Here is a 13,552-nt window from a genome sequence, read left to right as displayed (position 1 = left end):
CTTGATTTACTCTTTATTTGATTTATTTTTCTATTTTTGTACTTTATTATTTATCCGTAATACATTAAACATCCATTTCTTAAATTTTGTGTCAAAAAAAAGTGTCTCAACTATGAAGAAATAGAGCGAGTAACATTTACCGTAACATCCAAAATGGATCCAGTCCAACCGTGTAATTATAATTATATTATAAACTAATTGCGATTCTAAAAAATAATATTAAGAATAAGTAGTAAATAAATAAGTATACTAAATCAAATGAGTAATATAAATTTCTAACATGATTTAATGTTATGATTTATAATATAGTGTAGTATCTTAATTAAAACTATGTATTTGTATTAATGCTGTATAAAGTTATTATTATGGATTAATAATATTATGAATTATTAGTGTTGCATACACTATACCATATATGATGCTTTTATAATTAATTCTATGAATTATCATAGTTTTACATATTGAAAAATTATGAAATATTATAATATGATAATCTAATAGTTGTACTTATTATTAGTGGGGGAAAATTGAAGATTCAATCAATTAATTGGAGATATGGTTGATCTAAGCTTAGATTTATCAATTTAATTTAAAGTGAAAAATCAATTAGACATAAAATTGATTGATTCGAATTGATTAGTTGGGACTAGGGGATTCGTTAGATCAATTGGGAAAAATAAACGATCGGATACTTTTTTAGTCCGTCCCACAAGAATATGCACTTTCTAATTTTTTTTATTTCTTATTATTAATAATAAGGTGAGACTCATTATTTACTAATAATACTTTATTTACTTTTTATTTCTATCTCTCTCTTATTTTGTCTATTGTACATTAAAATTTGTGTCTAATCAAAAAATATGTACTCTTGTGAAATGAAGGGTGTATCATTTCCATTATATATGTAGTTAGCACACAATATTAATAATTATACTATATTCTATAAAATTATTTTATATTTTTAAAAGTAATTGATAACATCAAAACATGTCAATGTACTAGTCATACGAAATTTATAAAATAATACAATAATTTTAAACAATTAAATGTGATAGTAATTATTACTATTACTATTATTAATATTTATTAATGTATTTGCTATTTGTCGTTGACTTTATTATAATAACATTATTTTTTAAATAATCATCAATTTCAAATGTTAAACTTTGTATTTTACTTTATATCACTAAATTTATACTATTAATTTATCATATACTATTAGTATTACGGAGTACTCCTATTATTTAGTGCAAAACGTGACACACACTTTAGACGTGTACAATAAAAAGAATTTAAATATTTAATTATAATATTATATTATACTACAGTTACTTAATATTCTTAATTTTTATTATAAATAAAATTATGAGAAAATAAGAGTAACAAGTATAAAGCGTTATCGAAAGTTGAGGAAAATATTGATGGAAGAATTAAGAAAAAGGGTAAAATAGTCTTAAAATTTTGTATTCTTTACAAGTGCATTAAATATGAATGAAAATTCAAATTATGGCCAGCCATAATGTGGCTATTTAGCACCACTCTAAAACATAAACTGCACTTATATATTTATAAAAATAATTTTCATAAATATATTCGAAGTCCAAAGTTGTAGATCTTAATGGGCTAAACAATATTGGTTAAAAACACATGCTAGTTGGGCTATGAAAATACTACAATGAACTGAATCATTAAGATATATCCCTTTTTTGAGTTGACTTATTTTTGGGTCCTATCTTAAACACTAATGATTTTTAATGGTGTAATTATTATACTATAATCATAACTTTATTTATTTTTTTTATCTCTTTTATAAGTTAAGAAAAGTACGTTCGTGTTAAAAATGAAACAATTTGAATAAAAGTATTAAAAAATTGATGTTCAACATCTTCGACCCTCAACAATCAATTGGAAGACTTCTATCAACCAGATTTGATCGCCATTCCATGAAAAAAACAAACTTCCCAATGAAATGATATTCTCTCTCCTCTTTCTCTGTCTAAATCTCTCAACTCTTTTCCGTTTCTCTTCCGCCAGAGGCGCTGCCCTCCAGAGTTACAATCAATCAGGTATTTATTGCTCTCTTCAGCTGAGCTAGAATCTTCAATTTGTATTCGGAATTGCAAGTTTCAGCAATTTTGGTTGGATTCACACCATTTATTTTTTCGGAATTGACTCCACTGATGCTGATAGTTTCATTACCCTTAGTTCTGATCTGTTTTCTTATCTAGTCGTTGAATTCTGAATTTTCGATTTTTAAAAATTTGATTCTTATATTTTGTCAGGTTATGATGCCAGTATCTATGGGCGTTCTGGGAGGCGGTTGTATGCAACCAACGACTTTAAGATGTCTGAGGAAGATTACAATGCGATGCTGTAAGTTCTCTTGATTTTACTTGCATTCCTATTCCTGTTTGCTTAAGTTAGGTTAGGAGTAATTAGCTAACTTCGAGTTGACTTTGGATGATGATGTGTTTTGCAGTGAAAAGTTAGCACATGGCTACATGAGTAATTCTGATCTTGAGAGAGCAATGCAGGAATTTAACAGCCGTTGTCCAAACATCTCCAGAATTTACAGGTAATTCAATAAGGTCATTACTTCATTACTCCTTATATATTGTTTCAAGCTTTACAAGTATCTGATGTAATCTGATTCTCTGTGTGGGCTTGATGAAAATGACAATCAGCATCGGGAAGAGTGTACACGGAGTTCCTTTGGTACTATTGCTTTTCCAGAAGCCTGCATTTATCGATTTGTTATCTGGAGAGTTGTAGGTTGTGAAATGTGAATGCTTTACTAACTGTCTATTTTCTTAACTTAGTTGGCTATGGAAATTTCGGACTCACCTGGGAATATGGATGCGAAGCCGGCTTTCAAGGTAGTCTATTTCGCCTCCATTTCACTTGTTGTTTGAATAACTATTCAGCTTAGGAAAAGCTTCAGCAAATTATGATGGACCCTAAACGTACAGATTAGCACAAGGTTTAGAAATCATTTGGGAATGGCAGGTTGTTATGTGCCAATAACTATATTTATGGATCTTATGCTTTCTGAATAGAAAAATGATAAAGTGATAATTTTACAAGTGAGAAGTGATTATGTGATGGTACAAGCGAAGGGATGCTTGCCATAGGTCAAACTGACGGTGTTTGGATACTGATTCTCAAATTATTTGTTGATTTGCCAAGTTGTGAATAATTTATTTTGATGGATTTGAATGCCTATATTCAAATTCAAAGTATCTCGTATTATACAATAATAAGTTTTCAAATAAACTCAGTTATATTATTGGTTGCTGCAGAACATCTCCTAATTTTTTTCATTATATAATATATTGGAGGAAGGGGATTTTGTTTTTCACTTGTAGGTGGACTTTGTAATGGTATGGTTGAATTTTCAATAATAATCAACTATGACTTATATTGCATTATTTTATGATCACTTTAATGGAGTATGGCTCTTCATAGGAAGGAAGACTTTGGAAGAATAATTTTTTTAGCTACAATAAGGCTATTAAGCAAAATTGTAGAAGAACAGAAGAAGGTGAGATGATGAAAAATAGAGGGGGAGGAGCTTAGAAGATAACAGACATAAGAAACCTGAATAATTTTTCTCGTTGAATATGTTGGGTCAATTAGTCGAGGTATAGAACTATGTTAGAGGTTTTACATAACATGTTTACCATTCCTGGAGAATCACAACATTAATATAGAGAATCCAGAGACTTCTCCTTTGCCTTTATTTTCTTATTTGTCTCATTTTGCAGTTTGTTGGAAATGTGCACGGCAATGAACCTGTAGGGCGTGAACTCCTATTGATGCTAGCAAATTGGCTTTGTGATAATTATTTGAAGGACTCGTTGGTAATACCTTCTTTTCACTATTTGTGTATATTGCATCAATTAACACTTTTCACAATGAAATAGGGGAAACTAGTAACCAACGTTTTCATTCTGTGTGGAAATCATGGTCGTCACAAGATTGCCTCCAGTGTCTACTCTTTGCTTACAGTTTATGTGTAGCAGTGGCTGTTCCTTTTCCTCTTTCTACCAGCATCAATCTTGAACCTAGTTGAATTCAGATTTTAATGATTCTTAAGCATGCAAGTGAAAAGCTTGTCTGCACGTCAAATCACCAGCATGATTTGTTCTGTTTGAGTTTTATCATTTCTAAGGTGTCTCGTCTAAGTTCATTCTCAATTTCTCATAGTAGAGGCATTTTTCAAATACCATTTCTAAGTTGACTCAAGGTTTCTCATCTGATCTAAATGACAGGCAACCACCATTGTAGATGGTGTTCACCTTCATATACTTCCGTCCATGAACCCTGATGGTTATGCTCTGAGGAGGCGCAATAATGCAAACCACATTGATCTGAATCGTGATTTTCCAGACCAGGTATTCCGCTGCATTATGTTATTCTTGAAATAGTAGTATATTCCATAGCTCGCAAATTTGCGCAGTGGAGATGGATGAGATTCCTTCCAAGACGTACCTTCAAGCACTTCTAGTTTGTTACTCCCTCCGTCCCGGAGTATTAGACTCACTTCTTTTGGGCACATGATTTAAGGAATTGATATTTAAATAGTTAAAGTGGAGAGAGTAAAGTATGAGAGAGGGAAAAAGTAGGGGAGAGAAGAGAGAAAAAAGTAGGTGGAGAATAAAATAAGATAGATGCTTTTTGCTAAAAAAGGAAATGAGTCTAATATGTTGGGACATCCCAAAAAGGAAAGTTGGTCTAATACCTTGGGACGGAGGGAGTATTAGTTTTCCTTTTTCATGAATATCTGAGGAACACTGCTGCTTTGGCTTATTTCGTCGTGTTTCAATTTGTGAAACTCATTATGAAGAGCATAGACTGACATGATTGACATAGTTCTTTCCTGTGAATGATGATTTGGACTTGAGGCAACCCGAAACAAAAGCCATGTTGAATTGGATGGAAGATATACACTTTACAGCATCTGCCACTCTGCATGGGGTAATGTTCTCCTCTCTTGCTTGAAAATTTGGGAATCCAGGAAACCTATCAAAGTTAAATGCAGTGGATTTGAAAAGTATAGCTCTGTACTAGAGAAGAAACATTATTTAAGTTTCTATTCACATCTTCAGTAATTATATTCATGCATGATACACCTAATAGTTGATCTCTCACAGGGAGCGTTGGTTGCAAACTATCCATGGGATGGAACTGAAGATAAAAGGTGAGGTTTTGTAACATTAATTCCTTTTGAATTCTTATCGAGAAAAGGCTTCATATGTTGCATCTATGTATTGCGTAATCTCTTATTATATCACCTTGGTGCATTTTTCGGTTTAAGAATTTGGGCCAATATCAATTCTACTGGCTGCCTCTGTTGCTTATTACTTGCACTCTTTAACTTACCATGATTGAGAGATTTCACTCTCTTTCGGTTACTTTTCAACATAATTATTTTGAAGTGATTACCACAGGAGAGATTACTTTGGTTGCCCAGATGACAAGACTTTCAGATTTTTGGCCAGTTTATACAGTAGGTCCCACTACAATATGTCTCTAAGCAAGGAGTTCCCTGATGGAATTACAAATGGTGCATTTTGGTATGCTAGTAAAGTATAGACAATGTGATTTATATTCTGTGAGAATCTTTAAAATGTTATGCACTCGAGGCAATTTTATTTGCTAATATTATACCATTTCCGGTATTCTTTTGCAGGTATCCAATATATGGTGGCATGCAAGATTGGAATTATATTCACTCTGGCTGCTTTGAACTCACTCTAGAGATTAGTGATAATAAATGGCCTGATGCTAGTGAGGTTAGACCTTAGCTTGTCTTCACATGATTTTATATAAACTTCATTATTTTCTCATCTAGATCCTGTTCTTGTCAATTGCTGCAGCTTCCAACTATATGGGATCATAACAGAATGAGCATGCTAAACCTCGTTGCAAGTGTAATTAAGGTACAATCAGTCAGAAGCCTTAAAACTTTCTATATACCCCAGCACCTTTCTTCTTCATGATTATCAGTTTTCCTTAAAAAGTTGCAGTTCCAGTATATAGAGAATACAGTTTGAAGAATCTTATACCGTTTCATGTGCTTACATGTGGGATTCTCCTTATAATACTGGTTTATTAATCTTAACTATACAGACAGGTATACACGGACGAGTTTTGTCATCAGATGGAATACCTTTGCCTGCATTAATAGCTATCCAGGGAATAAATTACACGGTATGAGCTCATGATTCCGAAAATGCTGCTTTATGATATGTGCATTGTTTTCTCGTCTTTTATTCTCTTGCAATAGTTATGTGATTTCTGATCCATTACCATCCACAGATTGCTGCTGGCAAAAAATTTGGTGAATATTACCGATTGCTAGCTCCGGGAGAAAAGTATGAAGGTAACTGAGTTAAATGTTAGCTTTTCCTTTCATATGGCTATGCAATTTATATGAATTGTTTGTGATTTGTGAATATTGCATCTAATATTAGACTATACTTGCAGTTATTGCAAGTACGCCCGGATACAAATCGAAGAGGGCTTGTGTTATACTCGGAGATGGAGCAGTGACAGTAGATTTTGTTCTTGATCCAGAGACTAGTAGCACACACAGCGAGAGTCGGGTTTTGGAGGATTATGCTGGATGCTACTTCGACAGCAAGCCTAGTCTTCAAGTCGTCGATTTTTTGCCCGCGTCACAGTTGGAAATTTCTATAATGTTGTTTGTAATGTTAGGACTTCTTTGCTTCCTAATGCAGAGGAGAGCAAGAAGAAACCATAAACAGATGCCTGTATCTGTGCCCAGAAGAGCAGCTGTTGTCTGAGACATTATTTTCTAATTTATGTAACTATATATTTGCAGAGATTGGCAGGTTGCAAAAAAATCCTATAATTATTTTCAAAATGTATTCTACTAGTACTTTTCTTTTGGATTTAGTAATAAAATTTTACTTAAGATTTTTACAGATGACCCAAAATAAAAATAGTCAAATTTGATTATGGATGGGTGGAGTATAATTTTCATATCAAACAGAATTATTCTGTCTTATTTAATAAATTCATAACACGTTTGATATTAAATTAATTAGTTTAATTTGACTAATTAATTTCATAGTTAACTCTTAATTTTGTCAAAACACATTTGACCATTAAGTTTTAACCTAGATGTTTATATTAGCTCAGAATGATTAAAGATAACACACCTAATGTGAAAAACTAAAAAGTTTTTAGAGCAAATATAAATAATTAAATTTGGACTTTAGTCTATTAAAAATACAGTATGTTCCAAAATAGTTCTACCAAACTAATTTAATATAGCACTAATGAGGTATGTTTATATTCTAACAAACCTTTATTGACAATAAATTACCACATTCTAAAAGGTGCCCAACTTTTCTCCATTACTTTGACATGTAAAGATTAATTAACTAAATTTAATGGAACCATAGACTAGCATTTTTGGTTGGTTTAAATAGTGTAAAGATTACCAATAATACTCATCTATGGTAGTTTGATAGATTACAGATTGTGACTTATCTATGGTAATTTGACAGATTACTGATTGTGACTTGTGAATATTTTGTTGACCATTATTTGAAACTACCAAAAATAGTGTCTTTGGTAGTTTGAATCCAAAGTTATTGTCAACCTTCTCTCTTATATATAATACTCCATATTAATAATGTACAGTATTACTATTATACGCATTGATAGGTGTTATGATTATAAAATAAATCTTAAAATACATAAAAATGATGGACTCTTGCATGCAATAATGCACACAACTGTCAGCAGTATATTTAAATACAATTCGATGAATGAACAATTATGTATAATGAGGCGTGATCAATTGCTAACATTCTTAAGTTGTTAACTTTATTAATTCATCAATGTAGTATATTAAAAATATAAATATGATAAAATTAAAATTTCAACATATAATGCCAATACAGTACATTGAAATGTCAACAAAAATAATTTTAATTTCATTATATTAATGAATTAGTAAAGTTAATTATGTGTTGACATTTTAATATCATCGTGTTGACATTTTTAATACACTATGCTGATGAGTTATCAACTTAAAAAGTTACCATTGTTTGTAAATAATCCCCCTCTCACTTATAATATACCGCTGAGATTGAAATTCATGAGAAGCTTACATTTGTTGCATAAAATTAAATTCCGTATTGTGGTAATCTCTTTAGTGACAAACTCAAATTTAATTAGACTATTTTTACTCTTTAATATTGAACAAATCGAAATTGTATATCATAAAAAGAAGTAGTAATGCATGGGTTTGATGCCAATAACCAAATTTTCGGACTTAATCGGTCGACCAGGATTAATTTGATTCCGCTAAAGACGGGCTCTGAACACCTCTTGGTTAGTGAACAGAGCGGCCATGATAAAGTTAGTAAGCACATGTAATTGAAATGTTTGTTAGATATTTTAAAAAATGACAGATTAAAATGGTTATATATTAAATTTCGATTATAAAAATAATAATATACGGTTGTTATAAACAGTGGAGGGAAGAAGACTACAAATACAGCTGCAGTTAACACTTGACATCAATCCTCTTCACCATTTATTCTTCTGCATCGTTTTCAAATTTCAATCCATTTCCAAATTAGTATGAAGCTACAGAAAATGCGAAGCCACCGCCAGCAGCAGCAGGTAACCAACGCATTTTTCTTTCTCTCATTTTTTCTCCATCGTTTTGCTCGTCGTTTGTTACTGCACTGAGCACCTAGATTCTAGGTTATTTTCACGCACACATGCTGTACGTGTGTGAAAATGGAAGATAAATAGCGAAATCCGCGCGGTGCGGTTAAATCGATCGCTCGATTTTGTTGGATAGGTTTTGATGGTGATTTCGCAGAGCTGTGACGCTGTGTTTGGGTTTCTGCAGGTATCGTGGCGGCGCACGGTGCTGCGCAAGTGCCTCAACAAATCGACCGGCGACTCCGATTATTCCGCTGACAGAGACTTCAGCTCAGAGTCTGATTCCGATCGAGGTCCTTTTTCTCATTTTAGACTTTCTATTTTAGTCAATTTCATGGTTTTTATAACTTTTTTATTCAGTAGCTGAATGTATTTTTCAGTTAATGTTTAAAAGGTATTCGATGAATTTCGAGAATGAAAAAGCTGAGGTCATTATCTTGAGGCATAAGCATACTACTGTTTCTCCTTATCAGCATCACATTGCATATATATAAGCATAATAGGAAAATAAGCTTTATGCCATCCCATATTCCCAGTCAATGGATAAATATAGGTGTCTGGTTTCAAAATATCTGGCATCGATGATTCAGCTGTTTATGCTACTATTGTGGGATATATAGTTTTTTTAGTGTGTTATGATACTATGTTTCCAAAACCAATATTTTGTATCGTTATCCAAACGCAGAGGCTCTTCCAAGGTTAAGACGGCGAAATTCAGAGACATTTAGAGCTCAGTACATTAAGTCCAAGGAAATCAGGTAAATATTTCTTGCACTTTTAAGTTTGCTAAGGTAAAGGAAGTACTACTAGGTTGACTTAGAGAATAATGAGATCTTCATTTTGATAATATTGTCTTTGTTTTTACAAGGATATGTGCAGCCACTTGGAATGTTGGAGGACTTACTCCTGATGATGACCTTGATCTTGATGGTTGGTTGGACATTGCTGAACCTGCAGATATTTATGTGATCGGGTAAGTTTAGTAACACTACTCGATTGAATGCTTGTTGTTTATAGTCTTATGCATATTTAAACAGATTTATATTAGATCCTTCTCTTATTTGTAGCTGTCAAGTCAAGTAATGTGTTTTTAGATTGTTACTGAATTTTTCTTTGAGAAACCTTTTGTCAACTTAAATCTTTTTGATGTTTGGGTTCTGCATACGTCTATAGGTTTCAGGAGATCATACCATTGAATGCTGGTATCAAATTTGGAGCTGAAGATACCCGTCCTGTCCAAAAATGGGAAAACATCATTCGTGAAACTCTCAACCGAGTTTCACCAATGACTAGGTTCAAGAGCTATAGTGATCCTCCTTCTCCATCTAGATTTCAGCCAACCGAGGATGCCTTAGTTATAGATGAAGAAGTTGCGCTTGAATCAGACAGTGATATCGAGGAGGCAATCTACCCCGTGAATGAGCATACATCTGGTTTTGATGATGGAGGAACTGATTTTGATTGTTATGATGCCTCTTTTCCCAAGGACTCTGTTCACTTTGACAGGGCACTGGAAAAGGAATCGCTGAAGTCATCTTTCTCCATAAGACTGGAAAGATTGCATAAGGTCAATGATTCTGAGGAAAATGCCGGAGTCTCTAAACCTCAGTACACTAAGATATTATCCAAAACACTTAGTGGTACAGAAAAGATAGGCTTAAGCTGGCCAGAGCCACCACTTGATCTTTTAGGTCAGCATATTATGGAGAAGTCTAATTCCTTCAGTTCTTCTAAATCCTTCAAGACTCTCAAATCTTTCCAGAAACACAGCTCTTTCAAATCTAGTGCAATAAATATGAGGTTTGACTTGAAAGCACTGGCGGAAATCGACCTTGGCTCCCTAATAAGCCGGAAAAGGAGGCCAGCCTATGTTAGAATAGTGAGCAAGCAAATGGTAGGAGTTTTTATTACAGTATGGGTGCGGAGGAGCTTGCGAAGATATATACAAAACGTGAACGTGTCCGCTGTTGGTGTTGGTGTCACGAGCTATGTTGGCAACAAGGTTCTTTCTCTCTTCCAAACTTCCAACACAGTTTGAGTTTGATGAATTTTTTTTAAACTTAGGTCTTTTTTTTTTCTTATTACTTAGGCTATGTTTGGATTTTTTTATGACTCTAAGATTATTTTGACTCTCCTTCTATCTGTCAGGGAGCGGTATCAGTTAGTATGTCAGTACATCAGACGGTCTTGTGTTTCGTTTGTACTCATCTAACAGCAGGAGAAAAAGAAGCAGATGCAGTCAAGAGAAATGCTGACGTGCATGAGATTCATAAACGAAGCCGTTTCAACCTTTGCTCTGCTATGGGGCTTCCTAATAAGATATATGACCATGAGTAAGCATATGCTCCGACTCATCATGTTTTATTCTCTTCTTCACTAGTTTATACGGCGTGGTAATTTCTACAGCTAGCTAGTGCAACATGAATTGCTTGGAGTTTTTTGTGTTTGTGTGTGCGCACTTTCAAGCATGAAGACAACCGTTGTTATGTTGTTGCAGGAGAATTATTTGGCTTGGTGACCTTAACTATCGAATCAACTTGCCTTATGAACGAACGAGAGAGCTAATATCCAAGAAGGACTGGTCCAAGTTACTTGAGCAGGATCAGGTCAGTAAACACTGAAATTTCATTAGAAATAAACCACATGAAACATCGTTTGGTTTCTCTTTGCTCATCTAAGTAGGGCAAACATATTATAGCAACATTGAACACCAATTAAGTTAATAAACTGAGTTCTGCTGATACAACAAGTAAGCTGATTAATTATTCGTCTGCAGCTGGCGAGAGAGCTCAAGAAAGGCCGAGCATTTGATGGATGGTCGGAAGGTTCTCTGAGCTTCGCTCCAACTTACAAATACGAGTTAAATTCCGATACTTACATTGGTGAGGACCCGAAAGCTGCTAGGAGAACACCTGCCTGGTACACCTATTTTCTTTTTCTTGTCCAACTGTTTTTCTATGAACATGTATCATCCCATGAAATCTACAGAAGCTATAACAGTGTGAACTGTGCAGGTGTGACCGCGTCCTCTCCTTTGGGAAGGGAATGAGGCTGGTGAACTACAGGAGATCCGAGATCAAACTATCCGACCACCGCCCAGTGACTGCCTCATACATGGTGGAAGTGGAAGTATTTTCTCAAAAGAAGTTGCAAAGAGCACTCACTTTCACTAATGCAGAAGTTGAAGAAGAGGATATTGTCATGGATGTGGGAGTTAATACCTGAAGCCATGGTCGAAGAGGCTGCAAGCGACCCCTTCAACCGGCGAGATGTTCTTTTGTTGTTCCGATTTGTTGGAGGTGAGGATGCGGAGAATGGAGATGGCCTGTGGCTCAAGTCCCTTGTCATTTGTTGATTAGCAAAATTAAGAGTATCAATGCCTATGCATATCTTCTTCTTTATTTATTATTTTTCATTTTTCATTTTTAAGGAAATCTATATGTATATCTACTGTTTGTAAATGTAAGGACTATAATAAATTTTCAAAATGTATTACTACTCTACTTATATATTTGCAGTTTTCTAATTTATGTAACTTATAGTAATATATATTTGCAGAGATTGGCAGGTTGTAAAAAAATCCAATAATTATTTTCAAAATGTATTCTACTACTTTTCTTTTGGATTTAGTATTAAAATTTTACTTAAGATTTTTACAGATGACCCAAAATAAAAACTGTCAAATTTGATTATGGATGGGTGGAGTATAATTTCATATCAAACAGAAATATTCTTTGTCTTATTTAATAAATTCATAACACGTTTAATATTATATTAATTAGTTTAATGTGACTAATTAATTTCATAATTAAGTCTTAATTTGGTCGAACACATTTGACCATTAAGTTGTAACTTAAATGTTAATTTTATCAGAATGACTATAAGATAACACACTTAATATAAAAACCAAAATTTTTTTAGAGCAAATATAAATAACTAAATTTGGACTTTAGTCTATTTAAAAAATACAGTATGTTCCAAAATAGTTGTATGAAACTAATTTAATATAGCACTAGTGTGGTATGTTTATATTCTAACAAACCTTTATTGACAATAAATTAACGCATTCTAAAAGGTGCCCAACTTTTCTCCATGTACTTTGACATGTAAAGATTAATTAACTAAATTAAATGGAATCCTAGACTAGCATTTTTGGTTGGTTTACTTAGTGCCTGTTCGGTTCATTTGACTAAATAATAGGACGATACAACATGGGATAAGTTAGGATGGACCTTGTCTAGGATAGAATTAGTATTGGATTAGAAATAGTGTTTGGTTGACTAGATTATGTGTAAGATAATTTAATATAATGTTTGGTAGACTGATTAATACTAAATTATGAAATATCATGAAGCTACATAACATAAACACTGTTGGAGGAAAAACTTAAAATCATAAAAATAGAATGGAAAATTGAGGATTACTGAACATAAAGCATAATTAGGGTGTCTCCACCGGTGCCTTTCCCACTCGCCCGTCGCGGACGGGCGACCTGACGGGCGCCATAGTGGGCCGGACAGCCGCCCACGCCCGTCCCGTGTGCCCCTGCGATGGCCTCGCCCCTCCCGTCGACGTCCGATCGGACGTCCGCCACTGTGGCGAAGGTCGGACGTCCGATATTTTAATTAATTAATTTTTTTTAAAATAAACTCTATAAATAGAGCTCCCCCAACTTCATTTCATTCACACCACTTGTGTTGACAAGTTTCTCCCTCTCTACAAATTTCATTTCTACTACAATGGAGTACAATAGAAACTCCCCCACCACGAGCAGAGGGAACACACCCTCGATTCCCATCGGATCGGAGGGAAATTTTGCGGGGATGAATCCCCAGATGGC

The 13,552-nt window shown here is 33.8% G+C and overlaps 2 protein-coding genes across 4 annotated transcripts; both read left to right on the top strand.

Moving 5' to 3' along the window:
- Positions 1 to 1,880: 1,880 nt before the first annotated feature.
- On the top strand, positions 1,881 to 6,850 carry LOC125218844 (carboxypeptidase SOL1-like). Of its 2 annotated transcripts, none has more exons than XM_048120622.1 (15): positions 1,881 to 2,066; positions 2,283 to 2,373; positions 2,480 to 2,575; positions 2,685 to 2,715; positions 2,820 to 2,876; positions 3,765 to 3,860; positions 4,272 to 4,394; positions 4,873 to 4,977; positions 5,154 to 5,200; positions 5,439 to 5,576; positions 5,693 to 5,795; positions 5,880 to 5,942; positions 6,133 to 6,213; positions 6,322 to 6,385; positions 6,490 to 6,850. In XM_048120622.1, exons 1-15 carry the CDS (start codon positions 1,970 to 1,972, stop codon positions 6,807 to 6,809), a joined length of 1,512 nt encoding a protein of 503 aa, XP_047976579.1. In that variant the 5' UTR covers positions 1,881 to 1,969; the 3' UTR covers positions 6,810 to 6,850. The 2 variants fall into 2 exon arrangements, with proteins under 2 accessions (XP_047976579.1, XP_047976580.1); XM_048120623.1 differs by having other exon boundaries at positions 1,882 to 2,066; positions 5,451 to 5,576.
- A 1,681-nt stretch (positions 6,851 to 8,531) lies between these two features.
- Positions 8,532 to 12,223, top strand: LOC125218673 (type IV inositol polyphosphate 5-phosphatase 3-like). Of its 2 annotated transcripts, XM_048120392.1 has the most exons (9): positions 8,532 to 8,664; positions 8,900 to 9,005; positions 9,398 to 9,470; positions 9,581 to 9,685; positions 9,886 to 10,714; positions 10,861 to 11,045; positions 11,210 to 11,318; positions 11,489 to 11,631; positions 11,727 to 12,223. In XM_048120392.1, exons 1-9 carry the CDS (start codon positions 8,623 to 8,625, stop codon positions 11,935 to 11,937), a joined length of 1,803 nt encoding a protein of 600 aa, XP_047976349.1. In that variant the 5' UTR covers positions 8,532 to 8,622; the 3' UTR covers positions 11,938 to 12,223. The 2 variants fall into 2 exon arrangements, with proteins under 2 accessions (XP_047976349.1, XP_047976350.1); XM_048120393.1 differs by lacking the exons at positions 8,532 to 8,664; positions 8,900 to 9,005 and having other exon boundaries at positions 9,422 to 9,470; positions 9,592 to 9,685.
- The last annotated feature ends 1,329 nt before the right edge of the window (positions 12,224 to 13,552 follow it).

This window comes from Salvia hispanica, chromosome 4, assembly GCF_023119035.1.
Source record: "Salvia hispanica cultivar TCC Black 2014 chromosome 4, UniMelb_Shisp_WGS_1.0, whole genome shotgun sequence".
Lineage (NCBI taxonomy): Eukaryota > Viridiplantae > Streptophyta > Magnoliopsida > Lamiales > Lamiaceae > Salvia > Salvia hispanica.
Note: the sequence above shows the minus strand (reverse complement) of the source record. Positions and strands in the feature narration are given on the sequence as shown.